The 21,902-nt window shown below is 37.4% G+C and overlaps 1 protein-coding gene across 1 annotated transcript; it reads left to right on the top strand.

Annotated features, from left to right (window-relative positions):
* Window positions 1–12,241: 12,241 nt before the first annotated feature.
* LOC107845551 lies at window positions 12,242–13,677 on the top strand. The gene is made up of 5 exons (XM_016689974.2): window positions 12,242–12,337; window positions 12,398–12,515; window positions 12,653–12,704; window positions 12,772–12,823; window positions 12,976–13,677. The coding sequence occupies exons 1-5, from the start codon at window positions 12,242–12,244 to the stop codon at window positions 13,675–13,677; spliced, it is 1,020 nt and encodes a 339-aa protein (XP_016545460.2).
* The last annotated feature ends 8,225 nt before the right edge of the window (window positions 13,678–21,902 follow it).

Here is a 21,902-nt window from a genome sequence, read left to right as displayed (position 1 = left end):
CAGTTTAGATCACACGCTACGTAACTCCATGCTTACTAATTTATCAAATTGGTTAAGAAAGATGCATGGAGCAACGCTCGATAAAAGTGTGTTGTTCAACTGGTGGGAGCACATCTTCAACGTGCATCAACACATTTTGACCTAAAATAAACACAATGAACCTCCATGTATCCTTTAAGGCTTCGGAAGAAAGTGTTCTGAAGGGTTTCTAGAATGCCACAACTTTGAAGGTAGTGTTCCTGATCAAGCTCACAAGAGATGAGGAACTCCTTACCAACTTTGAAGACGGCAATGACCATCTTGAATACAGAATCAACAAGCTGGAGGAAAACTTAAAAATTATCGGGATTCACATACTATAGCAAACATCTGATCTTCTCTAAGGAATGTTGAAAGCATGCTAAGGTAAGAAAACACAATCAATTAATCCATATTGCTAAGGAAGTAATTATACTCTATTTTCCTTTCAATATCGTTTATGGTTCCGATCAGGTCAACGACAGTGGACCTGATCGGAAACACAAACAAGAAAGCATAGGATGAAATTTCAAATTTAGAGATTTGTCGCCTTCGCTTGGATTCCTTATTTTAACTACAGTTGCTGTTGGTATAAGTTTTCTAGACTTGTTGTACATCATTTCAACCCTCGATGCCCATGAGGCTGCTTTGTTGGTCTTCTCCTATTTTCTACCTAGTTGATAATCCTGACCACGCAGCTCCCTAGCAAAGTGTTCAGATGCATTGTTTTTCTTTAAGAGACATAACGGATGAAATTACATTACAAGATACACTTTCATATTTGTACTTGATTCAGATCTCGCATTTGTTGAGATAATTCCACCGGTCAAATTTGTTAGAAGTTGTATCTACCCTATGTCTCTTCTTCAATTAGCTCTCAGATGATATAGTCTTCTAACAATCATCCATTTTCCTTCGAAAGCATTCTCCTACCACACATTCTGGCATATAATTATCACCCCGAGCCAGCAACCCAGCCATATAAATTTTAGCTAGGGAAATAACTATACTGGTTTTCTATTCTTGTTAGATGTATTGCTAAGCTTCGAAGGCCCTCTAAGGGTCCAATGTACCCTAAAAGTTAGTCCAATCGCTATTAAATCTCTTTACAATGACACAAAAACTAGATCCCTTCACAATGCTTGACAAATATACATGAGCAACAACCGACATTAAATCTTAGCAATCTATCAGAACCATATTCATGGTCCCTCAACCTTATCAGTTCGGACCTACCAAACTTAACTATAAAATTGCAGACATATTGTTTGAACGATCTATGACTAATCAGTAAAAACATCATTCATAAAATCAGTGCACTCTCTGTGTGTTTCCACAATAACATTATTAATAATACATACCTCCTACATATGAAGTGGTTCCATCTGCAAGCAGCTTATTCCTTCGATCTCATATTTACTGCAGCCTCTTACGATAGTCCATCAAAAGTTGATCAACTGTCAGTTCCTTATATCTACAAAGAAGAGGAAAAAAATTGATGGCACAAAAATAACATTATCCATCTGTTGCAATAGATGTGGAGTCTATTACAACAGATGTGGAGTCTGATAGAATACATCAAACCAACCTTTCTGGTGGTTTTATTTATTCCAACAGTTTCTCCATCTGTTGCAACATCAACAACAGCATAAACATCAACAAAAAAAAAATAACAACATTTGTTCCAACAACATCATCAACAACAAAGAAGCAATATTCTCTATTCCAGAACCATCAACAACACCACACCACAAGTTCCAACAACACCAACCCCACCAACAACATCAATAACTTCATCAACAATAATGAAACAAACAAAATACATACAAAAAAATGATATGCCAACAAGGCTTTTAAACTTCTCCCAACAGATGACTTTTTTCTCATATTGTAATAAAAATTCTTAGATTGTTTATTCAACACTTACAAGTTCCTTAAAATATTTTTAATAAATATGATATGGGTAAATAGTAATTAAATAAAAAATAGATGTAAATAACTTGCAAAGAAGAAGACGAGAATGAAAGAGCAATAATGAACCATACCTTAATATCAAAAAGGGTATCAAAATAGAAATTTAAGTCGAGGAAAGAAATGGATGGGTTTAGATCCAAAAAGATCTTTATGAGAAGAGAAGAGAAAAGAGAGAAAAAAAGTTGTGACCCTAAATAGGAGAGAGAAAAAAATGAGAGTTGAATAAAATAAACTGCAGCTGAAGGAAGAGATGAGATAATTTCTATAGATGTATTGTGTACATAGACATGGTGGTTTTTAATATTCATTAATTTCATTAATAATTTGAGGGGTATAAGGAAGACTAAGACTACTGACATTGAAAAGATAAGACAGGACTGCTCAATGAACTCACTTTTGAGATATCCAAGAAACATTTTTTACCTCCTTTAGTAGTAAGTACTACTACTGGATATTATCTACTCGGACCAGAAGCTTCTTTCTTTAAAATTAAAAGAGAAAAAAAGATTTTCAAACAGATATGTTATCTGTTGTAATATATAAAAATATTTGTTTAGAAATCCAAACAGCTCAGTCATCTGTTACAACATATATAAATATCTGTTTAAAAATTCCAACAGCTCAGTCATCTGTGACAATAGATGAAAATGTTCATTTGATAATTAATAAAATCAGATATGTCATCTGTTATAATATATATAAATATCTGAGTTAAAATGAGTTCTTATCAACTCAATGTTAGGATAGTGATAGTACCTAAGTTGATTTAGGTGGAACTAAGGATGAATTAATGAGCTCGCAGGATCAACTAAAAATCCAATCGAGTCTTTGCAATTGCATGGCGTTGGTATTGCATTCATACTGACCCGAGTCGTCGATCGATCACTCTGAGTTAAAATGAGTTCCCATCAACTCAATGTTAGGATAGTGATAGTACCTAAGTTGATTTAGGTGTAACTAGGGATGAATTAATTAGATCACAGGGTCAACAACAAATCCAATTGAGTCTTTGTAATTGCATGGCATTGGTATTACGTTCATCCAGACCCGAGTCGTCGATCGATCACTCTGAGTTGAAATGATTTCTCATCAACTCAATGTTAGGATAGTGATAGTACCCAAGTTGATTTAGGTGGAACTAGGGATGAATGAATGAGCTCGCAGGGTCAACCACAAATCCAATCGAGTCTTTGCAATTGCATGGCGCTAGTATTGCGTTCATCCCAACCCGAGTCATCGATCGATCACTCTAAGTTGAAATAAGTTCTCATCAACTCAATGTTAGGATAGTGATAGTACCTAAGTTTATTTAGGTGGAACTAGGGATGAATGAATGAGCTCACAGGGTCAACTACAAAACTAATCGAGTCTTTATAATTGCATAGCGTTGGTATTGCGTTCATCCCGACTTGAGTCGTCGATCGATCACTCTGAGTTGAAATGAGTTTTCATCAACTTAATTTTTAAAAAATATATCTTTTAAAATTTTTAAAATTAATTAAGATTAATTCGGACCAAATTAGCAATTTCAAAACTTGTCATTCTTTTTCAAAATTACAAATCAACCCATACAAATCATCCATTTACGCGAAAATTTTTTTATTTCAAATCTTAAATTCTCGCTCTTCTCTCTCTCTCTCTCTCTCTCGAGGTGTCCTATCCCTCTCAATAATACAAACAACAGCTACTCAACATAATATTCAACCCTTCAAAACAGGTCAATTTTCTTCCCATTTACGACTACATATAGTTTTTTTTTTCGACTTCATTCCCACTTGTATCCATTATTTTCTCTATCTTCACATGTAACAGAGTTCGAGAAGAGTTCTACATTTGTTCTTTATTCTAAAAAGTAGGACTTTTTAGTTAATGATAAAAAGAAGACTTTTAGTTGTATTATCTTCGAGAAGGGGTTAACAATTTTGAGTTTTGATGCTAAAAAAGTAGAAAGCACCCAAGAAAACCCTAGTTTTTCTCTCAGTGTTTTGTTGACTATCGTGGTATTGTTGGATGATGTTTGTGGTGTTGTTGGTGGCTATTGTTGGTGGTATTGATATTTGTGTTTTTTGGCGATGGTGTCGGTGGTCTTAGTATTGATATTGGTGGCATTGGTGGTGGTCTTGGTGGCATTGGTTGTGGTGGTGGTGGTCCATCTGTTGCAACGGGTGAAAGATCTATTGGGAGATATTAAATAGGTCTTCAAACAGATTCCCTATCTGTTCCAACTGATGGGTTATCCGTTGGAGTATTTTCTTGTAATGTGGCATAGAATAATTTATTAAAATTTCTCCACCTGTTGCAACAGGTGGAATATCTATGGAGAGATATTAAATAGGTATTCAAACAGATTCGGGTTCCCCATCTATTCCAACTGATGGGTTGTCCGTTGGAGTATTTTTTTTGGTTATGTGGTAAGAATAATTTATTGAAATTTGTCTCACCTTTTTAAAAAAAATTATGCAGACATCAAATGCAATGTATTTTTTGTCTTTCTTTTGTTTGTAGTTAAAAGATGTCTCCCAAAAGAAAAGAAACTGAAAGTGGAGAAAGTGGATCAACTTTCGATCACCAAACAAAAAAGGCTAGAGTACAAATAGATTCGGAGAAACTTCCAGAACAATCTCAGTCAGGGCAAAATGAAGCGGAGGAAAGTGATAACTCCTCCTCACCAATGAGGCATTAAATAATATTAAAATTCTAGTATGATTCTGTTAAAACCATTAGTATTGACAAGTTTTGGGTTGCGATGCCGATGAATAACCCTAATACAGTATTTGGCGATCTTGTACTTAAATGTCAGTTGGGGAAACCTTTTGACAAACTTAGGAGTATTATGAAGAAGGAAAAAATAGATGAATTTTTTAAGAAAAGCTGCTTTGCAAACTTTCTTGAGCTGTCTGGGGCCCGCCCTCTCTGTTTCCCAATGATCATGGTATATGGCCTTCTCAAGTGCAGAATCATGTATACGAGGGATGATGGAGGTCCAAAGAAGGGCGGAAATAATATGGATGAAGTCTGGATCAACTATTGTGGTATGTCTGTTTATTTTGGATTGAAAGAGTTTGCCATTGTAACGGGCTTGAGATGCGATCGTCCAGAAGAACCTGCCATCAAGAAAACACTCCATAAAGGGTCCAACAAACGCAAGCTAAAAAAAGATGAGTTGTTGGGCATTGTTGGACCTAGCTACAAAGTGAAGGATTTGATAGAGAATCTCAAGAATAAAGACATACCAAAGCACTACCGGGAGAAATTGTTCTTAGTTTGGTTTGTCCATTCCGTTTTATTAGCAAGGGATGTCAAAAAAGTCATAGAACGTGATTTGTTGGCGCTTGATGATGATTTTGAGAAATTCAATGATTATCCCTGGGGCTACGTTAGCTACTACTTGACTGTCAAATATTTACTGAAAGCGCTAAAGCCAAAGACGACCACATTATACGACTTTCATGGTAAAATTGATCACTATTTTTACTCATTCATTAATTTATATTGAATATACTTGTGACTTTTTTTTGCCTGTTTCTTTTTTACAATTTTTAGGCTTGGGCATGTGAAGCCATTCCTCTCCTCTGATAGCATTTCATGGATTACATAGATAAGGTTTCTTATCCAAAGATCCTTAGGTGGTTGGCTGCAGTAGAGATCAACAAAAAAAATATTAATGAGGCTAATCTATTTAACCCTCAGGATGATGCAGTACATCTTATTTCAACTAAAATAATTTTCATCAAAGAAAGATATTGAAACAGATGTTCCATCTGTCGTAATAGATTACCCGTCAACTGTAACTGGTGCAACAGATAGATAATCTGTTGCAACAGACGATCCATATTTCACAATAGATTAACCATATGTTGCTCTTTTCTCTGAACCCTACTCAATATATTACCCATCTACTGCAAATTATACAACAGATGGGTATTCTGATGCAATATATTATCAATCTATTTCAACATACAGATCAGCTGTTGTGGTAGCTAGATCGTCTGTTGTATAAGTTGGTTGTGTTAACATAACTCGAGCCCCATATAACCCAACTGACTGCAAATTATTATTATATGATTTAAATTCCTCCTGTTGTTTTGTATAGGTTGTGCATCCTTGGATCGTGCCTACCATTGATGAGCTGGGGATGACTACTTTTCTTACTCTAAGTCTTGTTGATACAAAAGAAGACCCAACGATGGAGTTAATAAAGAAGGAATTGGATGGAGCAACATCCATAAGAAGAGCAGTTAGGGCAAGGTCAGTCTAATGTTGAAGCTCTTCACGACCAAACTCAAACTGCAACAGATCTGGGTACTTCTTCTGGGGGTGTTGCTGGTGGAGTTGTTTGTGATGGTAGCAGCCATCTTGCTGCTGCTTCTATTGCCAGTCGTGATTATGAGCATATTGGTGCTCAGCAAAAAATGAATATGTTTGAAAACACCCCTTGCACAGGTCCTCTCTTTCACCCCTACACCAGTCCCTCCCACTCTTACAGTGATCCCTTTCACCTCTCCTCACCCTTATTTCTCATTGCAAATGCAAAGTGTGCAAGGACAGAGAGGATAAACTTCTCGACAAGCTAGCGGCTATTGCTGAAGCTACCGAGGATTTGAAATCCAAGAGGGGTGTCATACCATCCAACGAGGTGAGGGAGTCATGCACTCCTATAGTGGAGGTTAGGAGAAAGAGAAGAAAAATTAGACAAATTCTCTCCGTTCTGAAATCAGCAAAAATTGCAACTCCCCCCGCTCCAATAGTTGTTGAAGTTCAGGGGCCGCCGAAGAAGGTGGACATATTCGCGGCGCTTAGCAAGGAGAAGAAGAAAGAACTGGAAGAATTCATCAAGATGAAGGTTCAAAAAAAATATGCCATTCATTCATTTGCCGCCAAAGACTTCTCGAATATGACAAATATGTGCGTGCGGTACAAGGACAAGGTAAGTTTACTTTTTCTAACCTTATCTTCCAATCTACTCCATGAAGAAGAATCTAAGCAGCAGAAATGCAATGTGTAGCAAAAACTTGGTATTCTGTTGTAACATAATACACATCTGTTGCATAAGTTGCGTTGGCTGGGTAATCTGTGAACTGATTCAGAGAACCCTCTGCATCAGATTCCTTCGACTGTATTTTTATTCTTTACAATTACTAACCTATTTAAAAATTATCTTCTTATACCACAGTATGTTGATGAAATTCTCTGCCTCATGAGGGGCAGGCAATTACCGTACCCGGATACTTATGATGTTGCCGATAGAATAATGGACCTCAACTTCTACAACAATTTCAAGGATAGGTACGCTAAACTCTGTAAGATAGCTGATTTCGGTGGCTCGAGATTTGATCAGTTAGTTTCTACGTTCCAATGGGATGAAGAAGCGATTAAATATGTTAGAGGGAAGAGGCCATATCCACACGGCAAGAGCTGAACCAAGGCAAAGAGAATCCTTGCAGTCATGAATGTGGATGTCACCTATTTTCTCACTTTTGAGATACTACTATACGAGGGAAAGATTAAGGTTTATGACTGCAACTTACCTGTGTTCAGCGAGAAGACGTTTTTAACCCACATGTAGCCACTCTTGAAGTTGTTGCCCAAGTTATTGACGCAGAGTAAGTTGATGGATCATTTTCCGGCTGAAGTATTGGTGAAGGAATCATAGTTTTGTAAGGTCAAAATAAGAACATCCAACTCCCAAAATATATAACCGGTGCAGCGTGCGAGCCGTACTCACTTGCATACATCAAGTGTTTGCTGACCGGCACACAAATGATCGGTGTGTGTAACACCATTGTGGGAAAGATGCAATGGGTATGGGTATATGGGGTACTAACTAAATGGTTGGAGCCCGTGTATAAGAAATAACATGTACAAAGACAGAGACGAACACGATAACAAATTTTTATTTCAAGCCAATTCACTATACATGTAGGGGCAATAATTTTTATGTCTGGCAAAGTTGAATTTTTATAATGCAACAGATTTTATATTTATCATAACAGATATAGTACCTGTTGTGAAAGATTGATTATCTGTTGGAATAAATTGGTCATCTGTTGTGTTATGCAGATGTTTCCCGTCTGTTTGTCATCATAGATTTACGTTCTGTTACAACATATAACTTATCTGTTGCAACTGATTGGTAATCTGTTGGAGCAAATCAAAAAGTTAGGAAGACCTGTTATATAATTTCCAGCAGATGACCTACGTGTTGCATCTCATGTTGCAATATATGTCTAAATCTGTCTGATAAGATATGTCGTCTGTTGCGGCAGATGTATTATCTGTTGCGATATTTGAATCTAGTACTTCATTTCAATTAGCATGTTCAAAACTCATAATTAATTATATTCATAGACAAAATAAAATAAATTAAAGCCTTCGGAAATTACATGATATAACTCGACAAATAAATGAAATATAAAAAAAATTATTATGGGTACAAACGATCTACTCTACAAATAAATCAACAAGCTAAACCAAGGAGGATAGGTTATTACATTGACGGACTCAAGCTATAAAGATCTAGTCAATATGGACAAGTTGTTCTTCATCCAGTGCTATGGAATTCGACTTTGGTCGTCATAGATCTTTAACGTTGGTTGTGTACGGCTTCTGAGCTTTTGTTTCTCCATATTTCCATAAAAGAGCAGCATATCTTTTGCGGAGTAACCCGGCATCAAGTCCATCATTTTGTACTTGTAATCCATCACTCAAATACTCGGCATAGGTGGCAACAAAAGAACCGCAATCCCTGCATTACAAAAAAACAGATAATTCATATCTTGTAGTTCATGCAAGCATTGTGAAATTTGTGAGATAAAACTAAATCATGACACTTAAACTTACAGGCTACCAATGGTTTGTTGAGCAATTCTGTCAACATATTGTACATCAAATGGATTAGCCATTTTATCCCGGCATAATTCAATCGTCGACCAATCAGTACGAACCTTTTGATCTAAAAATCCACTCATATCAAGATAAGTAGGTAATATTTTGGCTAGCTTTTGTATCTCAGACGATGGCCCAAAAAGTCTCCTTCACGACATCGACTCATAAACTTGGATGCGCCTCTCTTTTAGAAAGACGACAACCAACACCCAATGGAATTCATCACCACAATTGATTGGGATATACACTTCGTCGACCAAATGCCAAGGTAAGCCAGCCAGAATACTAAAACCTTTGATGATGTTGATTAAGCATTCCTCGTTTCGGGAAACTTTCGACTGCTGTTGACAATACCTATCGTAGGCATTATTGATGTAAACTTTGTACAAACAATTGCATGTTGTGTATCTATATTGTTCTTGTGTTTGCAATTTGGCCTTCTTTTGAAGGTAGTAAAAAATAATATCGATGTGCTGCACATATTATCAAAAATTTCAGATTACGTGACAAAACAATCAATACGCAGATGCAATTAAATAAAGTATTAATTAATAGTAATATGTATGACATTTAAACCTCATCATTCCAGCAAGTTTGGGGTTGTGACATCAAATAGAACCAATTCTTCATTTCGAGATGTGCAACAACAAAGTCGAACATATCAAAACCAAGACTCGATTCGCTCACTTTGTAGCGCTCGTCATTTTGTTTTCTACATGATGATTTATATGTGTTAATGTCAGGTTCTTTCAACAAGAATTGTATAAACCAATATCCATAAATTTTATTTATGTACCTGCCGACATGATGCTTTAACAACCCATTGATGTGTGATCCCATGCTAACATATTTGAAGATTTTAACTCTAAATAATTGTGAAGTCTTGAGCAGCTTTAGTCGTTTTTTATTATTGTACTTTGATTTTGCAGCAAAAGTTGAGAAGAGGGAGAACCATCAATAAAGGAAGAAAAAAGACTAAAATTGGAAGAAAATAAGGGACTGTGAGTGGCTAACGACATCCATGACACGCCGTTAGTCTCATGATAGGTTGTCATGGATGCCGTCAACCTTAACAGAAGATGTAAATCTATAGGAAGTTTTATGACGGCAATCACGACACGCTGTCAAGATCCTGATAAGACATTAAAATTATTGTTAACCGTATGTAGCAGGAGTTGAAATTGCAGAGAAGTTGATGATGCCCCTGACAGGCCGTCAAGATTGTGATAGGACATCACGGGCGCCGTCACCTAATTCAAAAAAAATCAAAATTTTAATATTATTTCCTTATTTAGGATCGACTATTTAAAGACTTGTTTTAGGGATTTTATAAAATATTCATTGAGGAATCTATCTTACAACATACAACTTTTCTCTCTGCCTATCTCAAGAACAATATTTTAGAGTATTGCTTTGTAATTCAAATACAAGTTCACTTTTGATTTCATTCATCATTGTAAGTTAATCTTTTCAATTATGAATTCAACTTGTGTACTTATCTATTGCATCATGAGTGGCTAAACATTTTTAACCTGTATTATGGGATCTAAGGTTAGGTCATGATAAGGTGTTAATTAATTACTCAAGGTTTAATAGGTGTTAGGATTTCATGGTAATTCTGATATTATAACTTATGTCTGTTGGTTGCAAACAATAGGTGTACCTACTTTGGTTTTCTTGAGAAAAATATCATAAACAGTAGGAAGTGAATTATCGACAGGGACTCAGAAAGGCTTCGTTTAATAATCAGCATTGTAACAAGGTTGATTAACCTGAGGTAAAATCTAGACAGTGATTTATGATTCCCTAAGTCCGAGAGGTTTAGGAAATTAGATGCATGAATAGGTCGAGAGACATTTGAGCATACCATTGATAAAGATGGCTTATCATCCTAACCACCATGAGAACCTTGAGTTATTTATAGCATCTGTCATGTACCGTAAACCCTAGTGAACATAATCTCGGTTATTTTATAAAAATATTGGTTACAAACATTAATTTCAAAGTAACTAACAATTGTTTGAGAAATTTAAACCCTTATTTCAGGAAATAGTAAACTACCAGTGAATTATTTCATCAACAACTTGAGTTCACACCCTATTCCCTGTGGGATTCGACCCCAACCTAGTTGGGTTTTATATTGACAACAATCACTTACACCCATTCCAGAGTGTAGTTTGAGCGTTATCAAAAATGGCACCATTGTCGAAGAATACAGTTGTAAATTACAAGTTATAGGTGCTAATTTGCTGTAAGTTAAGTTTTCTAGATTTACGTTTATTTGTTGATTTTATCGATTGTAGGTATTGTGTTGTTTATGCCTAAAACAAGATGTTCCAGAGAACCGTTATTGATAATCAATCCGAAACCTCAACTGATAGGAAGAATGGCTGAACAACGGGAGGCGGACAGACTAGCCGTTTTAGCCAGGGCTCAGGTGAATGTACAGAATTTGGGTCAACAAGCACATCACCAGAACCCTGATGACGAAGATTTGGGTGATGAGGAATTATTGAATCCTCAAAACCCAAGGTGAGCTGAGAAACTTATTGCACCAGTGCAGCGAAATGTCAATAGAAACCGTCCAATCCGAGGAAGGTATGGCCAATAGCCTGTTCAATATAAGGCTGATGAAGATGATGAAGGAATGGATGGAGCTGGTGCAACGGGTGCTATCATTCCTCTATCGTTGGCACCGGGTGTAAAATTTAGCATAACAAGCACCATGATTCAACTCCTGAATCTGAAGAGGTTGTTTGGAGGCCTACCGGGTGATGATCCGAACATGCATGTGGTGAACTTCATCACCATTTGCAAATCTTTTGACAATCCAGGAGTGAGCCAGAATGCAATAAGGTTGAGGTTGTTTTCGTTGTCTCTATTTGGAGAGGCAACAATGTGGTTGAACGAGTTAGAGCCCAATTCTATAACCAACTAGAGACAGTTGAAAGATGCATTCCTAGAATAGTTCTTTCCACTCTCCAGAAGGATACAGTTGAGGGACAAAATCAGTAAGTTCAGACAACTTCCGACTGAACCATTGCATGAAACCTGGGAGAGATTTAAGAAGAATCTTGCACAATGTCTGAACCACAACATATCAGACTTGCACTTGATAGAGACTTTGTACAGAGCATTCAACTCTGTGACAAAGACAATTGTTGACAACACTGCAGGTGGTTCGTTCATGGACCTCTCTTTTCTAGATGCTTTTGACATGCTGAATAGAATGACCAAGTAAAGTCGGGCTTGGCACACTAGGGATTCTGTAGTGGCTAGCCTGACTATTGTTGGTGGTATAACTGTGGAGCAGCGTAGAAGGGATGAAGAGTGAGATCAGGACATAGCCTATTTGAAGAAACAGATGGACTTGCTGGCCAAGAACTTGCTATTAGGCAAAACTGAAATGGTTAAGGCCGTAGAATCTCAGGGAACTGTATCTACAGGTGCTGATGTGGAGGTAAACTATATGAGTAATCAGGGGGGTTTCTGAGGCAATATCTAAAGGAATCAAGGTCAGAACTTCTATGACAAACCTGATTATAAAGATAGAGAGAAGGGACACTGGAGGAACAATAATGACAGGAGTGGTTCGTATGTTACTCCTGAAAGTCGGGATGTTGTAGCAACTAGTTCTGGTAAGATGTCCATGGAGGACATGATGGAAAAGTTGTTGAAGGGAGTTGAAGCTACCAACTCGGGGGTAACTACTATGAAGAGTGAATTTTCTGCCCTCAGTCAGCTGGTTAGCTCACATTCTGCTTCTATTAAGCAGTTGGAGCAGCAGATGAGCCAACCTTCTGCTACACTAAACCAGAGAAAAATTGGTACTTTACCTAGTAATACGATTCAAAACCCACGGAATGATGGCTCATGTATGGCGATTACCACTAGGAGTGGTAAGATGTTATTTGGCCCTTTTGTGGGTAAATTTGTGGAGAATAAGGTAAGTATTGACGAACCCAAAGAAAGTAATCCGATGGAGTCTGATAAGCTGGACGGTTTTAGGATATTTCAAATAGAGAAGACGAGAAGAAAGAGGAAGTAGTGTTAAATACTATCCCTATACCACCACCTCTTTTTCCTCAATAATTGAAGAAGAAGGTCGATGATGCAAACTTTGGTAAGTTCATGGCTATGCTCAAGCAATTAACAATTAGTTTTCCTTTAGTTGAGGCACTTGAGCAAGTGCCAGGTTATGCCAAGTTCATGAAAGACCTCATCATAAAGAAAAGAAAGGTCAGCAATGAGCAGGTGGATAATATCCACTATTGTAGCACGGTGTCCACACGATTCTTAGTGCAAAAGAAAGCTGACCCAGGTACATTCACTATTCCGTGCAAAGTTGGGTCTAAGGATATTGCAAAGGCATTGTGTGATTTAGGTGCCAGCATGAATCTAATGCCACTGGCTATATGCAAGAAGCTGGGTTTAGAAGATCCAACACCTACTAACATGCGACTGGTGATGGCGGATAGGTTGATAAAGCAGACTGTTGGAATTTTGCATAAAATGTTGGTGCAAGTGGCAAACTTTATTCTTCCTGCTGATTTTGTGGTGCTGGATTATGATGTGGACTTTGAAGTACCCATTATTTTGGGAAGACCATTCTTGGCAACAGGAAGGGTAATAGTTGACATAGAGTTGAATGAGCTTAAGTTTAGGCTCGGTAAAAAGGAGGCAAAATTCAAACTGCATCAACCTATGTCACAACAAAATGATATAAATGTATTCTCGATCATTGACGTCTTCTATGAGGATGAAAAAGGGGGATCAATAGGTCGTCTTGGCAAAGTCTGAGTAATCAAGATAGCCCAGTCATGCCGCGATAGTAAATCAGGCGCTATTGGGAGGCAACCCAAAATTTTTATGTTTGATCAGGTGTTTTTAATTTCTAAATTAGGATTTAGTATAGAGAAGGTGAAAAAAATGAAAAGGGTCAGCTGGAAGTTCATGACAACATCCGTGACAAGCCATCACATTCGTGACAAGCTATCATGAATGCCGTCAGCTAGATCAAATCTGAGAAAATCTCTGCCTTTTGTTGACGATGACCTTGATTGGCTATCACAATCGTGACAAGCAATCACAAATTGTTGTCACCCCATGGCCTTAAACTTTGTAAACTGGACCTAATTTTAATCTGATTCGACCCGGCCCAAATCGTGAACCTTTTCAGTTTTCTGCCAATATTAACTTCCTTATTTTTGAGTTACTTATTTCCTTAGTTAACATAGTTCCCATTCTTGGCAAACCACTCCAAGCAAAACAAGTTGATTTGTGCATGGGTTGTTCTGAAGAACCAAGAAAACCTCTTTCACACTTTTCTTTGTGAGTGGCACTAGATTAAAAGCTCCATAAGGTATATTCTACTTCAACACTTTCTTGCTTGTGAGTGTATGGTGATTACAGGATAACCCAAAGCCCCTAGGTGGTTGAACCAAGATCAACTTGGAAAATGGCTAAAATCGCACCTAGGGTTAGCTGTGCAAGCCCAAAGTTTGAAAAATTAGCTCACAATGCTAATTGAAGTGAATCTTGAGCAAAAATGAAGACTGAAAATTCAATCAAAGTTAAAATTGGATTCCGGTAGGGGCAACGACATTCATGATGGGCTATCACAATCGTGACAGCCTATCAGGAATGTTGTTAAGCTCTAAAAAATTTAAAAGTGGTTCTGTTTAGAGCTGACAACATTCGTGAAGGGCTATTACGGTTGTGACGGCCTATCAGGAATGTCGTCATAAAATGGCAAAATTTTCTAAACTCTTCCTGAGGATGACGACAATTGTAACAAGCTATCACAGTCGTGACGGCTTATCAAGAATTAGCATCACACCTAGGACCTGAAACATGAATGAGCTTAAGTGATTAATGTACTTTTACTTATGATCTTTAGGGTTGACTGATGTTCTTCTAATGTCTCCAGGTACTTTAAAATGGCACCAAAAAGAAAGAGCTCAATAGAACCAAAGAAAGCGGCCAAAGATGATGTATGTCGTAAGCTCCTCGATGAGGAATCTAACTACGAGGAAGAGGAAACATTGCTCAGAAAGCTAAAAAAGAAGCAGAGTCCAAAGAAAACTCCTCCACCTCCACCAATTGAGGTAAAGGACAGTGATGATACTGAGTCAACGACAGCTTCTGAGCAAGAGAAGTCTGAAAAGGGTGATTCTGAACAGCATGAGTCTGAACATGCTGACTCAAATGAAGGGGATCAAGAAGAGTATGAAGAATCTGAGTTCGAGGGGACAACTTTTGGGTCCCCATCCACTGATCAATAATAGGATGAAGAGTCTCCACCTCGAAGGACTCTTATCAAGTGTAAGAATTTAGAGGTAAGGAACAATGCTAGATGGCAGATTCCTAGAGCTGAAGACATCTATATTGCTGGGTTGCAAAGAACTGATAGAAGAAATTCAAAGAGGCCAATCCAAGAAGAAAGGATGATCATCACAAAAGGGTTGAACAGATACCCTGAAGTGGAGAAGAAATTCAAAGAATACAACTTAGGACGGACTGCAGAAAGGGGAGGTTTATTTTACCCCAAACTGGTTCAGGAATTCCACGTGAACTACCAAGCCCAGTTGGAGAATATGTGCAAACCAGGTGACAAAGTAGCAGATAAGCCTCTTCTTTTGAGAGTTTGGGAGAGAGGTGTAAGCATTGATGTTTCAACTAGAGTAATTAATAGATTTTTGCATGGCCCCGACGTCATGCCTCAGGACACCACACCATTATTTTATGCCTGGATAAAGAATAAGGATAAACAATGTCCTTGGTTGGCCAATATCATCACTGACGGAGAACCGGTTTGGGTGACAAACCCAAATGAGAGAATCTATAAGTCCTCGTTAACTCATGAGGCAAAATTTTAGTGGGGCATAGTGCGAGTGTGGCTAATGCCTACTGAAGAAGACAATATTCTAGGCTATGATCGGGCTATTTTGGTAGCAAGTTTGGTGCAACAACTTCCCTTGAACTTCGGGGAAATCATTGCGGATGAGATGAAGATCAGAATGTCGAGGGTAGATACTGCTTATCCTTTTTCGTGTCTTATTATAGATCTGTGCAGAGCTGCTGAGGTGCCAAATATTATGAGCGTTGATGAAGATATTCGTGCTCGGAAGACTCACAACCCTATCCAATTTGATGAGATTCAGCTGAGACTTAGACATGACAGGGGTGCAGAGGTAGCAGAGGACCCACCGGTTATAGATGTAGGAGCAACACCTCATGTAGATGTACAGGATTCTTCAATACAGGCAACATAAGTGTCTAAGACTGAAGCCACTCCCTCAGTTCCTCCAGCAGCAACAGTTTTGGTATTTCAGCCGATTGATATTAGAAGGGTGGCTAAGAAAGACAAATGGTGTGAGGAACAACTACATGCTTTCACTAAACAGTTTACTGTTGCTGTGGATAAAAGAATCAAAGTTGTACTTAAACCTTTTATGACTTTGCCTGGGCGATTGCAGATTTAGAGAACAGATTCGATGCTCGAGCAAAAGAGATGATAGGTGTTGATCTTGCTACATTCAGGGCTGCGTTAGATAAGGTGAAGGCTAAGGTTGGGATGCTACAGCAGCACCAAATTATGGTGCCAACAGGTTCAGCTATGCAAAAGTTGGAGGAATAAATTCCCATACTTGATCTCACTACGGACTCCCCAAAGAAAAACAAGAAAAATAGAGGGGAAAAGGCAAGAATAAGCGGGAAGAGTAAAACAATGAGAAAGAAAAAAGAGAAAAAAAGAAGGAAAAGAAGAAGGTAGAAAATGAAGAGTTGAAAAGGGAAAGATTGGAGTCTCTGGCCGATACGAAGAAATAGGAAGCAGCCATCAGAGCTAGGGCTTCAGGTGCTTCATCTAGCCAGGCTCCTGCTACCGTAAAGCCATATGCTCCGAGTGGAGAAAAGACAATAGATGATGCAGAAGCAGGGGCGAAGACCCAGGATCCATATGCTTGATTGTCTTTAGGTATACCCTAACCGTTAGTACATTTTATTTTTAATTTTTAAGTTGAAGGTGTAGGGTAAATTGTTGTTGTAACATATTCTGTAGATAATTAGGAGTAGTATAAGTACTTGAGGCAGTTAGCTTATTTTGTGGTTTTTGAGTGCCTCTCTAGTGGTCTGATGTATTGTGTACTATGTGAATTACATCCATAGTGACCACTATGCATTTTTTTGTGGAATGAGTATAGCAACTGAATAACCTATATCAAACAAGTGCATGAAATGGATCGGCAGTGATATGATACACACTTGTGTGCCATGTGTGTGTAAGTTCTTACTCAGTTTCCATTGTACGTTGAATCTAGAACTTTCCCTATTAGTCATTTCATAGTCAGAGGATAGGCGTTAGGAAAGGATCATAGGCCGTTTTTGCATGTTAGTCCATTTTAGCGTGAGTGACCATCCAAATGTGACTAATATCCAATGATCCCTGTTTGATCCTAAATAGCCTAGTTCTTTCTTGTACACCTGTCACTTTCTCGTTACATCACAATGAACCTGTGTTGGTCCTGGTCCTCCTTGGACACTGTGCAACTTGACTTAGGAAAATAAACTAAGTTGAGGGTGGCTATTATAAGGGTGAGTGATGCAATATGAGTATGAAGAGAGGTAAAATAAGGAAAAAGAATAAGAAGTCGGGTGCGGTGAAAAAGAAATAAGAAAAGAGAAAATTGTGTGAAAAATGATAAAAAGATAATCAGTTAATTGAAAAGACCGCATTCAGCTTGAGCATGCATGATCAATAAAAGAGAAAGAAAAAGAAAGTCAAAAATTGAAACCCCAAGAGTTAATGTAGTGTCAAGGAGGTGTAGTCACTATTAAACACCCATGGATAGCATACCAGCCCCTATCCTACATTACAAGCTTAAGAAAAGCCCTATAGTGATTCTAATTGACCTATCTGAAGATTTAGGTACTGACTATAAGGGCAAGCCTATGGCATTTGATACGCATTGTTGGAACTTCGTTCTGAGAGTGAGTATTATGTTTATCCCTATGCTTATACATATAAATCTGAGTGAATAAAGGATTTCTTTATTGTAAGGGCACACCAGGTATGTTTCTAATAAATGCTTTGTTCAGATAATATGATTTGGGTATGTTTTGGGTTGTTATTGCTGAGATTTTTGCCATATCTAGATACTTGTGAGTTGCATGGTTGTTTTCAAATAAAAGACACCGTTAATCTTACTTTGACTGATCATGGAGATGGTGCATGTATTCTGAACTGATGGGAGTAGTCAGCTACCGAATTTACTTTGTATACTCTTAGTTATGCTATGGTTGATTGAGGACAAGAAATTGTTTAAGTTAAGGGTGTTGATGTGTGAGCCCATGCTAACACGTTTGAAGCTTTTAACTCTAAATAATTGAGAAGTCTTGATCAACTTTAGTCGTTTTTGATTATTTTACTTTGATTTTGTAGCAAAAGTAGAGAAGAGGGAGAACCATCAATAAAGGAAGCAAAAAGACTGAAATTGGAAGAAAATAAGGAACTGTGAGTGGCTGACGACATCCATGACACGCCGTCAGCCTCGTGATAGGTTTTCATCGATGCCGTCAACCTTAACAGAAGATGTAAAGCTGCAGGAAGTTTTATGATGGCAATCACGATACGCCGTCAAGATCCTGCTGTCAACCATAGGCAACATGAGTTGAAATTGCAGAGAAGTTGATGACGTCCGTGACAGGCCATCAAGATTGTGATAGGATGTCACGGGCGCTGTCACCTAATCCGAAGAAAATTAGAAATTTTAATATTATTTCCTTATTTAGGATCGACTATTTAAAGACATGTTTTGGGGTTTTTATAAAATATTCATTGAGGAATCTATCTTACAACATACGACTTTTCTCTCTGTTTATCTCAAGAATAATATTTTAGAGTATTTCCTTATGATTCAAATACAAGTTCACTTTTAATTTCATTCATCATTGTATGTTAATCATTTCAATTATGAATTCAACTTGTGTACTAATCTATTGCATCATGAGTGGCTAAACATTTTTAACCTGGATTGTGGGTTCTAGGGTTAGGTCATGATAAGGTGTTAATTAATTACTCAAGGTTTAATAGGTGTTAGGATTTCTTGGTAATTCTGGTATTATAACTTATGTCTATTGGTTGCAAACAATATGTGTACCTACTTTGGTTTGCTTGAGAAAGAAATCATAAACAGTAGGAAGTGAATTATCGATAGTGACTCGAAAAGGCTTCGTTTAATAATCAGCGTTGTAACAAGGTTGATTAACCTGAGGTAAAATCTGGATAGTGAGTTGTTATTCCCTAATTCCGAGAGGATTAGCAAATTAGACGCTTGAATAGGTCGAGATACATTTGAGCATACCATCGATAAAGATAGCTTGTCATCCTAACCACCGTGAGAACCTTGAGTTATTTGTAGCATTTGTCTTGTACAGTAAACCTTAGTGAACATAATCCCGGTTATTTCATAAAAATATTAGTTATAAACATTAATTTCAAAGTGATTAATAATTGTTTGAGAAATTTATACCCCCATTTCAGGAAACAGTAAACTACCAGTGAATTATTTCGTAAACAACTTGAGTTCACACCCTATTCCCTGTAGGATTCGGCCCTAATCTAGTTGGGTTTTATATTGAAAACGATCGCTTACACCCATTCTAGAGTGTAGTTTGAGCGTTATCACCCATCGGTAATCTATTCTGAATAGTCGCTGATCAACTATGTTAGTTTTTTTGGAGCCTCGTTCGAGATGTTGGACCCTTCAAACGGGTAATTCTTCCGTTCTCCCAAACTGACAGGCTCCACTTTTTCTTCATCTTTGGAAGCATTTGATGGATTATCAACTGTCATATTATGATCTTCGACAGTAGTTGTGACATCTACCTGGAAATCCAGAATTGTCAATCCTAAGTAGAGATATATAACAGATTTTCCATCTGTTGTAACAGATGAGTCTTATGTTGCATCAGATGGATTATCTGATGGGACAAATTCGAACAGGTAAATTAGAGCAGTATGATAATTTCGAACAGATAACCCATCTGTTGCAACATAAGACTCATCTATTGAAATAGATAATGAATCTGATGCAACATGTTAAACAATAGTTGCAACAGATGTATATATCTGATTGATAATTTTCAGCAGATATATCATTTGTTGAAACAGATATGTGCTTGTTTGTTTTTTGGAATAGATGACGTACATTCACCTTCTTCAGCTCATACTACTCTTTTGTGGCCCTTGCATACTGAACATCGGTGCAAGACAAAGATAGAGGCGTTGCAATCTTGCTTTTTTTTTTATGATTGATGATGTCTTGGAAGTGTCTTTCCTTCTCCTCTTAGCCGCCTTGATCTCTAGTGGAGTGTCTGGATATGAAATCCTCTTTGATGGAATGACACCACTCTTAGATGTCATTTCCTTTACAGAAGCAGTTAGTGCATTAATAGCATTAATCACTCCATTGTGTTTTGCCTTGTAGTCTTGACATTTGCATGAAGAACATTCACTAGATGCAGCAAAATCTGGAGAAAAATCTGTAAAATCATTATTGATCATAATCATAATGGCTTGTTGTTTCAAAAACTGTAAGCGGAGCATTATTAGCCCCACCCTCCAAAATTGTTTTTCTTGTGATGGTTGTTGCTCCAAATAATTTTATTTTTGTTCCATCAATGACCTTAGGGTCCGATAAAGTTTGCACAGACCGTAAAGTAAGAAAAAATGGCATCTTCAACTCTCGTTGGTCGGAACAAGCCACAGATGGACAATCTAAAATAAATCGGTACATATATTAAGAATGGTGATGAAATCATTTAATCATTAATTAAAACAAAAACTTGATTTGAATTGGACTTACTGCTTCCTTGGGGGGGGGGGGTTGAAAAGATCAAGAAATTTTGCATTTTTATCGGTTTTGGCCGACAACCATCTCAGAATTCTTAAACAGGAAACTTCTTCCTGGTAGTTCACTTGTTGTCTCAAATAAGGAATGGCTTCAAATGCCCAAGCCTATAAAATAACGCCAATAAATCAAAAGCATTATTGAATAAAAAAATGATGAATCATATCATGATAAAAGAAATATTTACCATGAAGGCCCATGAAAAACCATATAATTTGACTTTTTTAGGCGTTAACGGAGTCAACAAATATTCGACAGTCATTTTGAAGCTTTCATAACCCCAAAGATAGTTGTTAAATACCTCAAGATCCTCGGAGAGATTTATTAAACCGAGGATTATGTTATTCTTAACGTCTCTCGCCCAAAGAACATTATGTACAAATTAAACCAAGCACAATGATTGCTTGTACTTCTTTGAAATTCCTTTACCTTTCAACGCTTCAATCATATTTTTGTTTTTGAAGCTTGGACCAACAATGGACACCAGTTCATGATCACTCGACTTGCCTTTTCTTTTTTTGGGTGTGCGGGGTGCTTTTTTTTGGGGTCAGAGTAGGTATAACTTGAGAAGAAGAAGGAGGATAATATTTTAGTTTGGTAACTATGGCAAACTCCTCCCAACCAAAATAAACAGGCATGCCACAGTAATTTATCCACACCTCATCCATCTTATCTTTGTTTTCATACATAAACCTGCGCTTGAGAAGATCATATACCATTTTCATCTGAAACGAGCATTGTTGTCTTCTGGCAAATCAAGATATTGCCCAAAGCAGCTTTCCCTGAAATAAGAATCCAATTTTTATTCTCGAAGTATTGTTTTGAAGGTGTCGAAAGATTTTTCCATGACTGACATAACCACGAGATCACCCATTAAATCTGTGGCACGATCGTACTGCATTCTCACAGGATAACAATCAATGCTGAAGGTTTTAACCAACTCTTCAGCGGAAGAGCTATTAGCATTTGGATCATCTCTTTTGAAAGATTCCTCCTCCCCATGTTCATTATCTTCTGCTCTTGATTGAGATAACGCTTGTAAAGCAAGCTCATAGAGTGATGGATATAGCTGAGCTGCTGCACTTGTTCCTTTACTTGGACTTGATTCAATTT

Source organism: Capsicum annuum, chromosome 1 (assembly GCF_002878395.1).
Source record: "Capsicum annuum cultivar UCD-10X-F1 chromosome 1, UCD10Xv1.1, whole genome shotgun sequence".
Lineage (NCBI taxonomy): Eukaryota > Viridiplantae > Streptophyta > Magnoliopsida > Solanales > Solanaceae > Capsicum > Capsicum annuum.
This window is presented reverse-complemented; position numbering and strand designations above follow the sequence as displayed.

Bases quoted from the DNA above. Each gene is read 5' to 3' on its own strand.
- LOC107845551 (XM_016689974.2), top strand. From the start codon at position 12,242: ATGGACTTGCTGGCCAAGAACTTGCTATTAGGCAAAACTGAAATGGTT. The intron at 12,338-12,397 runs GTAAACTATATG...AATCAAGGTCAG, and splicing joins CTACAGGTGCTGATGTGGAG to AACTTCTATGACAAACCTGA. The intron at 12,705-12,771 runs GTACTTTACCTA...GATTACCACTAG, and splicing joins ACTAAACCAGAGAAAAATTG to GAGTGGTAAGATGTTATTTG.